Raw genomic sequence first — 12,093 nt, forward strand, 5'->3', positions numbered from 1 at the left:
ACAAGAAAACACTGCTGATTATACGAAATTGTGTTCTTTTTGCAAAACAAGGAGTAACAGAAGTCAACATAAAAGGCATATTTAGAAATTGGCGTACAACATGTTTTTGTAATTTACTGTTTTATATTACAGTAGATACAAAGTCATATTTCCTATATTTCACATCCTGTTTCTGAACAAATTATTCTGCTTTGCATTTGCAAATACAGTGTGGAGGGTTTTTCCACTCGTGACACGAATATGTGGGTGAAAGTTGAATCCTGCAGTTAGATAAGTTAGATGTTGTCATCATAGGATCATAGTCCATGGCTGCCCTGATGAAAGATGTAGGTTATTCCAGTTATCCAAAGTCCACCATTTATTTCAATACAATAACAGTGTGGAGTAAGACTTTGGTTACTGTGCATAAAAACAACTCTGTTGACTGTTGTCTGCTCTCATGAGTTGACTCTTGAACAGACGTGTGGAAATACTGTATGTGCTCATAGAAGGCCTTGATGACGCTGTGGTGACATGATAACACAAATAAGCAGGAATTTATAATTGTAGAAAATGTCACGTTGCACAACTCATTGCATAACTCTTGTGTTGAAATGACAGGCCAACTCACTACACTTCATATCACAATAAGCTGGACCCGGACCAGTTTTTCTTTAATATAGAGCAAAAGGAAACAATCTTACTATGGTTAAAGTCAACAGAGATCAGCATTAGAGAAACAACCTAATAAAGGTTCCATAAAAGAAAGCAAAGTGTCGATGGTGTCAGTGTTTATACAAGATGTTGGCTTCCAAAAGAAACTGATGCATATGTAAATTATTTTTGTGAGCTGTATTGCCTTTGTACTAAAATCAGCTCAGAAATAACAGTGACACTTACTGATGCAAATGACCTGTCAGTCGTGGACCACAGAGACCTTGACCTCAGCTCTATTTCACATTCCACTCAACTGCAAGCCACTGTGAACGAGAAAGCACAAATGAAGAATGATAACACTCAATATGTTTGTCATATTGGTTCTTCTACAGTTGAAGCTGAATCAGCAGCTGGCTTGCAAAATACAAGGTATTATATCTGAGCAGACGTCTGAGCTTGACAAGTGAATATGAAAATGAAGCCAACAGCTGCTGTGACGTACGTAGTCTTCAATAGACTCCATTAAAGCAAAGCTGCGTTGATGCACGTTAAAAGCCAAATCATTAATCAGTATCATGGTAGGATTGAGAAGAACAAATGCAGTAAGGTGATCTGGCAGGTTCCAGGCAGCTGTTTTTTTCTTGCTGCTTTTCACCAGTAACCAGTTACACCACTGTCACTGTCACCTTACCTTACTGGCCTCATAAATCATTCAGTGAGCCACTGAAAGTTATGCAGACTAACTAGCCCACTATGTAGCTTGCAGCTCTGAGAAGCAACAGACAGATCAGGTCAAGTCTACAGAACAGCAGAAAGGAGAGTTTTACAGAATCTCAACAATGACTTTCTTGGTCATGGTCAAAACAAGGATCATGGCTGAAGGACATTTTTTCCCCCTGAGTCTGGAATAGAGCTAGGTTTCTAGTTCACCTGACATATTAACAATGCTACCGACCTGCATGTGCGTGTGGTTCAGGTGTCTGTGCTGGATATTTGCTTCTGTGCGGCTAATTGTGGCTCAAGGAAACATCTCCAGTCAACACCAGCAGGAGAGGCTGCCCTGCCAGCCAGGTATGACTGCATGCTGGGGTTTTGCATTGCTATTATTAATATGGCATCAACAAAGGAAAAAAGAACATAAATTCTTACAGACATATCTATAACACACTGCATGTCAGGTTTCTACTGCCCATTGGGAAGCCTCACTCCAGTCCCCTGTCCTAAGGGAACCTATGGGCCAACTGCTGGAGCTGTGTCCTTAGACTTTTGTCTAAAGTGCCCTCCTCATCACTATTGCCCCAGACAGGGCTTGTATGCCTCCCTGCCCTGTGGTCCTATGGCTCAACAGCCTCTGTCAGGCCAAGACACCTGCACCTGCACAGGAGAGGGACAGACTTTTCAGGTGATGTTCACATATTTGTTATTCAAGTGTTTTTGGTTTTTTTTTCACCTGACAAGAGCATCAGCCCAGTTGTTCCTGCAGATAGTGTGTACAGAGTACCTATGTGTTCCTTCTGGTGTGCTTATCTGACCTTGCAGTCTCTGTTTTCATACCAACATCACAGCCTTCTACTGTACTAGTCACCTACTTCCTCCATTGTCTGTAAGTTCATCCATTATTCTATCAAACTAAACTGGAACTCTAATCTTGCAGATTTTTTTTTTGTGTGTATGTGTGTGTGTGTGTGTGTGTGTGTGTGTGTGTGTGTGTGTGTGTGACTATAAAATCCAGGGACACAGTGTTCACACTAATATAGTCATGAGAGAAGCTTCCTCACTCTCTCTCAGATACTTTACGCGAAACAATCTGCAGCTTCAAGCTAAAAGAGCTCCGGATCAAGTTCCCTCACAGCAGGGTCTGGTTTCCTGAGCCTGCTGCAGTGTAAATTGCTGCTGAGGTCTCCACTCATCAACTCTGACTAAAGGGAATGAGATTTTTCTTCTGTTGCAGAGGTGTGTATGTGAGAATTACTATATTATAAAAAAAAGAAAGGAAAGATTAGGAAAGGAAACCAGATGGAGGAGCAGATAGGTAGTAAAGTTGAATGCTTAATGCATCTGGGTTTGTCTCTGAATGAATGAATGAATGAATGAATGAATGACCAGTATTAAGTAACAAACTGACCATAGCATGAACTGTACTGTCTTTCTGCAGACCAGTGATGGCCGTTGCCACTGCACTATCGGCTACCAACCCACCACCAATGGAGATGTGTGTGTGCAACAACTTTACAATATCTGCAGAGATGGAAAAACCCGCACACAATATGGAGACTGTTTTGACAGATATCAGTGGTCACTTCACTGCAAACAACAGGTTTGGCCTTGTGCAATAGTATCACACTCAGACGCACTAGAAGTAGAGCAAAGGGAACTGATCTATCGCTTTAAAAGAACGACACTAGACAGGAAACTCGCTCTAAAGATATGTTAGACAATCTTAGTTTTAAACTGTGGTCTGTTTACAGAACACACTGACTAAATAAAAACCACAGTCAAAGATAAGGCTAATGAGTACAACCTAGGTGTCTTTGCCCTTTCTTCCATGAACCCAACAATAGTTTATCTGGTACAGGCTACTATTAAGCCCACCTAATATTTAACCATTAACCGGTTTCTCTGGTTAGCAATGCTTTCACTGTTGAATAATAAAGCATTTGGCTAATCCAAGATGTGTATTGGTATGTTTCCTGCAGGTTTGCCAAACTGCAGAGGACTACCAGGGTTATGATGGGGAACTGGGATTGTGTATTTGTAGAGAGCCTCCTGGCAGAGCTGCATGTGGAGGCCTGTGCAGGAGCAGGCCGGCTACTGAACTGAAGCTCCAGTGCATATCTAACGGAGAAATGGAGCTGGTATGGAGTTATGACAGCCAGGTGAACAAAGGCAGTTAAAGATTTGCAACATTTTCATGCACAACAGGAACATAGTGCTGAAAAACAGCATCCTACCTACCTCTATTGGGTGTTTTTCACTTACCTTGACACCCATATAGTATAATATTTCCATTGAAATTGTCATAGAACAATCAGGCCACAATGCCTTATCAAACAATGCATACATCCATACAATGTTGTGTTATTTTCCCGAACAGTGAAAGCTTAAGTGTGCCTTGTGTTGCAGTGACCTACTAATGCCAAACGCTCTCATTGTGTTTGTAGGTGTGGAGCGTCTCTGGCAGTGTGCTGGTGACGCTTTTTAAACAGTGGGACTCTCAGGGGAATCTGCAGTGCAACAATCTCCTCAGCTCCTCGCATCCTGTCTACATTGTTCAGACAACAGGTGGAGACACACAATTACACACTCACAAAGACACACTTTGGCTTTTTTGTCCTGCATTTCCTCCTCACTCCCTGACTGTCTCATGCCTTCCTTTCCCTTCATCTGTCTGTCTCTTCTCTGACTGCAGAGGCAGGCTTCCTCGGCCTCCTCAGCGGCCTCCCAAAGGAACTTCAACAACTGTTTCCTGACACCACACAGTGGGATTCTCACATCTCAGCTGGTTTGTCTTAACAAAATATTATTTTCTCGTCATGAAATGCAAAACTAGCATGATCAAATTCACCTGAAAACGAAGTAGTAGTTGCTGGAATAACGAAGCTCTGGTATCGTTGACTTTCAGAGAACGATTATGACTCTTTGTGGGAGGCAAACGATGCTGAAAATATCCGTCAACCAGACAGAGAAATGGATTCCAGAAAGAGGAGAGGAGATAAGAGTGACACTAAGGAGGAAGGGAGAAAGTCAAGTGTATCTGGAGTTCTGAACCCAACAACATGTCTCCATCTGGGTGATTCTATACTGTTTACTGTCGACACACATCACTACCCTCAGTATGATGTGTAAGCCAGATGCTTGTCGTATAACGTTTTCATGTCCATTTTTTCTGCTTTTAATAATTGTTTTGACTTATTTAACACACATTCTTGATGTTTTTCAGTGACAACTTGTACAACACAAACAGAGACTTTGCCTGGGGTGCGTTCAGGCATCTAAAAGAGGAGCTGACACTATCTTGGACTCCTCCCAGCTTCTTTTCGGTGATCTTTAGCCAGCCTGGAGTTTATGTTTTTAGTCTGAGCAGCAATCAGCACAAACACTTGGTAAATGAAGCAATGTTAAACAACTGGACATCCAGTATTACTCACCAAATATCACCAACACATTGAACAGCTTTCAACAGTTGCAAAGACACTTTTAATGTTTTGATCCCTACATTTTTTGACAGCTTCTTGTCAACATTTGCTTTTTACCATTTTAACTTTTCACATCTTTGGATTTGTTTGCGTGACATTTTTGGTGAATTTTTTTGTTTTACTCACCACGACTGAGACACAAGTGCAAATAAAAGTAATTAGAGGAACCTACTAATCAAAATATTGTTCTGGAGGACTAATAGTATGCACACATTTCAGAAGGCCCTTAAATGCACCTTTAAATCTGTACACCTTGATTTGCTCTTTCAGAATGCACGACATAAACCTGTCAATGCAATATTTTAAATGATAGAAATATATGGGGATTTTTTTTTTTACATGATTCATGCAAAATTTGACAAATACCTTAATCTAATCTAATTTTTAAAAAAAAGTAGTTTCTTACATAAATGAGAATTTACACACAGGGAAGATGCTGTCAAATACTATTTCACTTTCTGTTCTCTAATTTTGCTGTACTTTAAATCAATCAATGTGTTACAATCCGCTGATTGCTAATTCAGTTCTTTTTCAGTATGTGCGAGTGATGCCTGCAGGTGGCCAGTGTTATGAGCCTGGCCCCTTCTTCCCTACCATTCCTTGGCACTTGACCAGGATGGGAATCAGTAAAAGACGTAACTTGTTACTCAGACCTGATTGGCTGGTGACCGGAGGATTGCTTTTTGGAGCTGTGGTCATCCTCTGTTTATGTGTTACACTGCTGGTTAGTGCACAAACGCAGACGCATGCTGTCACTGGATGTGAAATAGAGGTAGTTTACATTCATTTTCTATCCAATGTGTAGATCCTGTTCCGTGAATATGGATGGCCAGAGAAGGAGCCAATCAAAGCACGATATCGCTTGTTGCAGTTGTCCTACCAAATGGACGACTACTCATCAAAAGGTTCAAGGGTGATCTCACTTAGAAAGACTCACCGAAACCAACAAGCCAGAATGACACAAGACTCCATTCAACCAGGTGGAATATTGTAGCAGGAACCACAAACACAAGAGCACTCTGCTCTATCACTAAGAGCCTAAAGGCCAACACATTGCATAACTTGGATTCAAACATCTGCACCATGTCAACTAAGTCACTTGCACTGTGCACACATAACACATATCAACACACTGACACACCAAAGACCCTTGGTGCTTTTAAGTAACACTGATAGTGACCCCAGGGTGGTGCTCCCACCCAGCCAATTACTGCTGAAAAGGATACGGTTGTACATCTGTGATCACGTGCGCTGGTTAACAGTCAAAATGAAAACAGTCCAAATGTCACAGGACTTAGGAAATCGCTTCAAAGGACAGCGTCTCGAGATTGTGCATTTTAATATTTAAACAGCTTCATAGTGTTATTTATGCTTTGACTGTATGATAGTGTTTAGAGGATTTATATTTTAACCAAGAACATATAAAATGTCATGTCCTGTCAGATATTTCAATAATGCTTTGTGCAAAAAAGGCCAAGGAGATCCAAGGATATAGAGATGATTGCTACACACCTGCAAAATATGAAATTATTTGTTAAAGCGTTCAATGTGCGTATATCAACAAAAACAAAAACCAAAAATGAACTGTCTCTGTCTCATTGTATTGTACTCTCTCCACTGCAGTCTGTACGGACACCTTGGAGGAGTTCTGGGATTACGAGCACCAGGTGGATCTGGAGGCTTTCAGCAGCAACACCTTCTACAGCCTCCTGCTCAAACAGAGCCTGTCTGTCACCACACGGCTGGGACAGCTCACCACCCAGGTCTGCAGCGTTTAGTTTAAATGCAAATGAAACACATGGCATGTGAAAAGACTGACGCAAACCTTCTTGGCTCCTTCGCACACACACTGATGCCGTCAGAGAAACGTTTACAAAAATAAGTATTCTAATTTGGATTCTTGCAATTAAAATGCGGTACTGTATGTGCTCCCACATTGTTATTTTGTGAATAGTTTATGAATAATTTAATGCAGTAGGAGGCTTCGGGCAACAATTCATGACAAGAAAACATCCCTCACACATCACGTAACTGTAATTTAGAGATGTCATTTACATTTTCACTAGCAAATAAAAATGTAATTTTGTTAAATCTTCCTAAAGTAGAAGAATAACATTTCAGAAATATACTTGTTCACTGTCCTGATGAGGAGATTATTATCTAATGCTTGTGCACAAAATATGAAACCACAAAAAAAGAAGCAGTTTCTTGGCTTAAAAACTGGAAACAGCCTTGCTCTATCCAAATGTGACAGAATTTACTTTTGATTTCTAAAGCTCACGAATCAAGAACTTATTTCTTGTTTGCCTAAACTGTAGAAAAAGTGCACAGTGAAAATGGTAAGCCGACGTATGTGGGCCAGGACACAGAGCAGTGACCTCATGGCAAATAATCCAGAATGAAAACCAAATTAAATCTAAAATTCACAAAAGAAAAAAAATCATATGCATAGTTTGCTGTTGCCAGTTGCATTATCTTCAATTTGAATTCTTCTTTATGGTATTTTTTCATTACCCAGCCAGAGGCTATAGGCTAAATGCATCGTTTCATCATAGATTCTAAGATTGGATATTGTTGATTTATTGTTACTTTTCAAACCATATTTTCCTAAAAGTGCTAATACAATCTTGTCAGTGACTTCTTAATCTTCCTTCCTGTTTTCTTTCACCAGCTTCTGACAGCTCTTCGTATGTCTCATTGATAATTTTCAAGTCTGTTGAAACAGATTGGGTGTAGCACGGGAATGCAGCTGCTTTTTTTCTGTTTTTACTTTGTCTGTCCTGTGTTCTTCTTGTTTGTACCAATACATTTCTGGCTGCAGATTGTTGTTAGACCCTTCAGGACAGCTGAGGGGATAAAGACTGTAAAGGGAGCTGGCACATGTTGCATCCCGTGAACATATCAGTGTAGGTTAAATGTATGCCAGTTACATTAGGGTGAAGTTGGATGTGCAATCTTTTCACTAAAATATATTTTTTGTGCTACTTATTTAGTTTTCAATATGTTTGTCTGTGTGCAACCAGGTAAAGGAGCTTTACCAGGGAGTGCTTGGAAAGCTGCAGTTACTCCACCCACGCCTGATCTCTGAGGAGAGGATGGGGGAGGGTTACGAGAGGCTGAGGAGGGAGCTGGAGAGAGAGGTGGTGCGACGAAAGTCTTTGGCCTCACAGATAAGGACTCTTCTTGACAGTCAGCTGCAGGTTTATATTATTTTGCAGTACACTCATATCTGTACATATCCCATTTCATTCAACTCCAGAAACTAGTTGTAAAATTCACATTTTCTGCTAGAGACAATGATAAATTAAAGACACATGAAAAAAGTAGATGTATTTTTGTTTTATAGACAGAAACAACTATCTTGCTGCTTCAGCCAGCAACACCAACAAAACACTGAGACTTCTAGAGGCCAAACAAGTACAATTGTTCGTCTAGTAAATAACCCAGTAATGAGCATCTTCCTCCAGGTTCTGAGGGGGGAGCAGCAGGCCCAGCAGAGGGTCCACGGTGTGTTCACATCTCAGCTCAGAGAGTGCACCAGACTACTGCCCAAGCTTTACAACAACAACCAATCATCCTCTGAACTGCACCAGCAAACGTAAAGCCTCCATTTGTCAAGTTTTTAACTAGATTCAGTGTTATGTAGTACTGTAGAAAAAGTTAGCAGGCAGCATACAAAACAGAATCAAACAATGCTCCATGTTCAGTTTGATTCAGAGGCTAACTCGTCTGGTGGATGAGATGGGGGAGCTGGTGTCAGCAGAGTGCCATCGTCAGGGGGCCTGGGGGCTGTTGGGTGAAGGCACGGGGGCTAAGCTGCTCTGCCCTGACACTGGAGCTGTCCTGACCAAAGACCACATCTTTGGTGAGTTGAACACTCCAGTATCAGATCACATACAAAACTATGATCCAGAATCATACAGAAACACCACCATCTAGTGCTAAAGGTGCGCAACACCAAGATAGCCCAAGTAAAGAGAAGAGTACCGAAAGTGTGCTGAACTACAAGCACTTAAAAGTAAAAAAATACATTAACTGTTGTACTGAATTTGATGTATGTCTTTTGCATTCTAAGAAACATATATTTATACACAAAATAAAAAAAAAAAAAAATGTTCTGTTCTGATAAGGTTCTCGTACTGATTCAAGAGGTTTATTCTCATACGCACATAAAATAGTAAGTTACACTGTACGGTGAAATTATTATTTTTCTGGCCCTTCTTAACCTAACAGACATATTTTAAGAATAGCTATAGCAATTCTAAATAAGTAAGCATACCTAAACCGACAGCGGCTGTTGTTCTTTTTATACCTAGATTTAACGTGACTGAGTTTAATTTGCCATCATAATGATTCTCAGTTAAGGGATTGCTCACAGTTCTGCTTCACTTCAGGTCCTGATGGGTCCCTGCGTGTCTCTCGAGCTGTTCACTGTGATTCAGTCACAGGCCTCATAAGGCCAAATGCTCATACCCACATGTTGCTGAGCAGCGGCCACACCATGGCCGTACCGCCTGATTTCTTCCTTCACCCACAGACCGGCAGGGTTATGCCCATTGCTGGTAATGTGGCCTATGATCCTATCAGCTCTACGTTGGTGTTCACCACTGACCTTTGCACAGGTAACATGAAAGGTGTTTGTATGCTGTGGAGGATGACTGTGCTAAATAAGATAATTAATTTGAGACAGGAAAAAAGTGAAACATGAAAGCAATGTGTCTACCTCTTTTAAAAAGCTGCTACTAATTATGCATTTTTTATTTGCACATATTCTTGTGGATAACCAACCAAATATATAGTACATGATAATAAATGGGATGATAAACAAACACTGAACTATGAACTTATTCTTCCTCGTCCTTGTCATGCCGATGCATGTATTTGCCTAGATTACTTCAGTATTACTAGTTGAAGACATCAGAACTTGACTTTTGAACTCGATGCAAACAAAACTGCAAACATCACTGTACAGACTAAACATTAGAAGTCTCTACTGAAAGATGCATTTTAATACAAGAAAAACTCACCAAAAAACGAAACAAAACATTATTCAAAAAAGTAAAAAACCTTCCACTTGGTCTAGCTCAGCGATGTCACACTGACATCACCAATAACATAAGTCCAGGAAGATCTGGGAGGCCCCCTCCCCCAACACTAGTCCTACAGGGTCAAATGAACAAACAATTAAATTCTATTTGACCTGTAACTTAAAGGATAACTAAAACTAATTATCCCCCATATGATGTATGTAAACTGTAACACAATATTAACACAAACAAGGCTAGGATTTGCTGCAGCTTTGTTAAATTAATGCAAAATACACATAGGAAAAACTGTATTGTGATGAAAATGTGAGTTCTCATCAACTTTTAGAGATTAAGGACTATAAGCGCCAGAGAAAATTAATTGCATTGTACTAATATCACCAAGAAGACCTTTTTATTTCTTCTAACTTGTCCAAACTGTGCTGCATCTTTTTATTTTTCCAAATGGATGATCTAATAAAAAGGAATCGTGGTAGTTCTTTGTGGGTACTACTTAAATTGAGAATAGTGCATTAATTTCATGCTCATTTTCTGTGGGTAACTGGAAGGCAAGTGAAGGGACGACATATCAGTTTGGAAGGCCACAAAAAGGGCAAGACAGTAAAATAAAAGTCAACTGCAAACCTGTCATACAGTATAAGTTCATGCATTAAAGATCACTTAGATTGATGACTTATGGCCGTGTGGAAGTAATACAGCCCATAAAATCTGATTGCACTGCTCAGATTAATGACCTTCAATTTGCAAGGGCAGACCTCTACATTAAAAAGCCATTATGTGCCATCCTTTATTCCAGGTGATAACAGGAATTGGGACAGCCCCCTCCTTCCTTTCATTCCTTACCCAGTGTCCTGCCACTCAGACCGGCCTCTGCCCAGCGCTCGGCTCAGAGGCCTCCAACCGGGCCAGAGGCTGCAGCTGGGCACTCCCATGGCAGACCCAGACACAGGGGTCCCAGTGCCCATTCTGGCAGCAACCATCCACCCCCAGACTGGACTAGTGTACCCGCTGGGGAGGGTGCATGTTTGCCCCCTCACCCGTTTACCACAACCCATACAGATCGGTTACCCCATGCTGGACTCCAGGACAGGGAATGTTGTGCTCACTGTTGGGGTCAGTTTAGATCCAGTAACAGGTCAGTGCTGCTCTGTGAGAGTACAACCTGTGTCAGGATAACTATAAATTTAGTGACAAACTTTTTCTGTTTGGCCGTGCAGGAGATGTGCTGCCAGTAGGTGGAGTTTTGCTGGCCGAGTCCTTCATTGAGCCCCTGAGTGGGCGGATGGTGAGAATAGGAGGAGCCAGCATCCGGGCTGGACAGCTGGTGCCAAATGCAGGAGGATACCAAACTTTACTGAACTGCAAGGTGCTGGATTAGATTACTAATGGCAGTATTTAGAAAACAAAACAGATCTATCAAAAGATGATGCTGCACTTAATTCACTTTCTCTCACCACAAGGTCCATTAGGGCCTTTGACTGTATCACATAATCTTCCATCACTATATGGAGCTGCCTAGTTGTCATGTCATGTGGATGTTCCAATTCCCATTTCTGAGCATTTATGGTCAATCTCTCAGTAAAAATTAAGAATGAAAGTTAATTTTTGACCATTTAAACAGCCATTAATAAAATCATCTCACCACAAGGGGGAGGTATTTCTAAAGGTATGATACCTAGACAAGATTTGAAATCAGTCAATACAAATTTGATGTTATGAAGAAGTTATTTACAGATTAATTCCATCAGTGTTTGATCAAATGAATTCTTTGAGTGAGAGTGACATTTTTCTCTATCAGGTTCTGGCAGCGATGTTCAAAATTTTGGATCTCCTGAAACCGCTAACCGAGGAGTGGGGTTCAGATCTAAATCTGCAACATCTGCAGCCCCATCCAGGCAGCGAGAGAGGGAGTGGCCGACAAGAGCATCTTCTTGCTGCAGCTAAAGAGCTCCAGCAGGCCTGGGGCAGGAGTCTGCACTGTCATCTGCAGCTGCAGACCAGGCTGGAAATGCTGCTAGACTGGGCAGTGGGTGTCCAGCAGGATGGAGGGACGCTGGGTGAGGAAATGAGAGTGAGAGGATGAATGGATTTGAGTCATCTCTTTGGGACACTACATCAGAAACTCAGACTTTTCTCATTCCTCCAGCGCTGCCTCTCTCTGCTGATATATTCTCCTCCTTGCTTTGTTGCTCTAAATTAATTGCTCTCCTTTTTTC

The 12,093-nt window shown here is 41.2% G+C and overlaps 1 protein-coding gene across 1 annotated transcript in view; it reads left to right on the forward strand.

Moving 5' to 3' along the window:
* Window positions 1–1,421: 1,421 nt before the first annotated feature.
* Window positions 1,422–12,093, forward strand: part of si:dkey-103g5.4 (uncharacterized) — a 29,392-nt gene continuing 18,720 nt past the window's right edge. Inside the window, exons 1-18 of the mRNA XM_055011877.1 lie at window positions 1,422–1,707; window positions 1,815–2,038; window positions 2,792–2,953; window positions 3,333–3,512; window positions 3,798–3,918; window positions 4,046–4,138; window positions 4,259–4,478; window positions 4,577–4,739; window positions 5,368–5,556; window positions 5,638–5,812; window positions 6,456–6,595; window positions 7,856–8,032; window positions 8,300–8,430; window positions 8,540–8,697; window positions 9,227–9,454; window positions 10,674–11,012; window positions 11,095–11,243; window positions 11,676–11,934. Of these exons, the coding sequence (XP_054867852.1) occupies window positions 1,581–1,707; window positions 1,815–2,038; window positions 2,792–2,953; window positions 3,333–3,512; window positions 3,798–3,918; window positions 4,046–4,138; window positions 4,259–4,478; window positions 4,577–4,739; window positions 5,368–5,556; window positions 5,638–5,812; window positions 6,456–6,595; window positions 7,856–8,032; window positions 8,300–8,430; window positions 8,540–8,697; window positions 9,227–9,454; window positions 10,674–11,012; window positions 11,095–11,243; window positions 11,676–11,934 (3,235 nt within the window). The 5' untranslated portion in view covers window positions 1,422–1,580. The remainder of the gene's footprint in view (window positions 1,708–1,814; window positions 2,039–2,791; window positions 2,954–3,332; window positions 3,513–3,797; window positions 3,919–4,045; window positions 4,139–4,258; window positions 4,479–4,576; window positions 4,740–5,367; window positions 5,557–5,637; window positions 5,813–6,455; window positions 6,596–7,855; window positions 8,033–8,299; window positions 8,431–8,539; window positions 8,698–9,226; window positions 9,455–10,673; window positions 11,013–11,094; window positions 11,244–11,675; window positions 11,935–12,093) is intronic.

The sequence above is a fragment of the Amphiprion ocellaris genome, chromosome 7, assembly GCF_022539595.1.
Source record: "Amphiprion ocellaris isolate individual 3 ecotype Okinawa chromosome 7, ASM2253959v1, whole genome shotgun sequence".
NCBI classification, from domain to species: Eukaryota; Metazoa; Chordata; class Actinopteri; family Pomacentridae; genus Amphiprion; species Amphiprion ocellaris.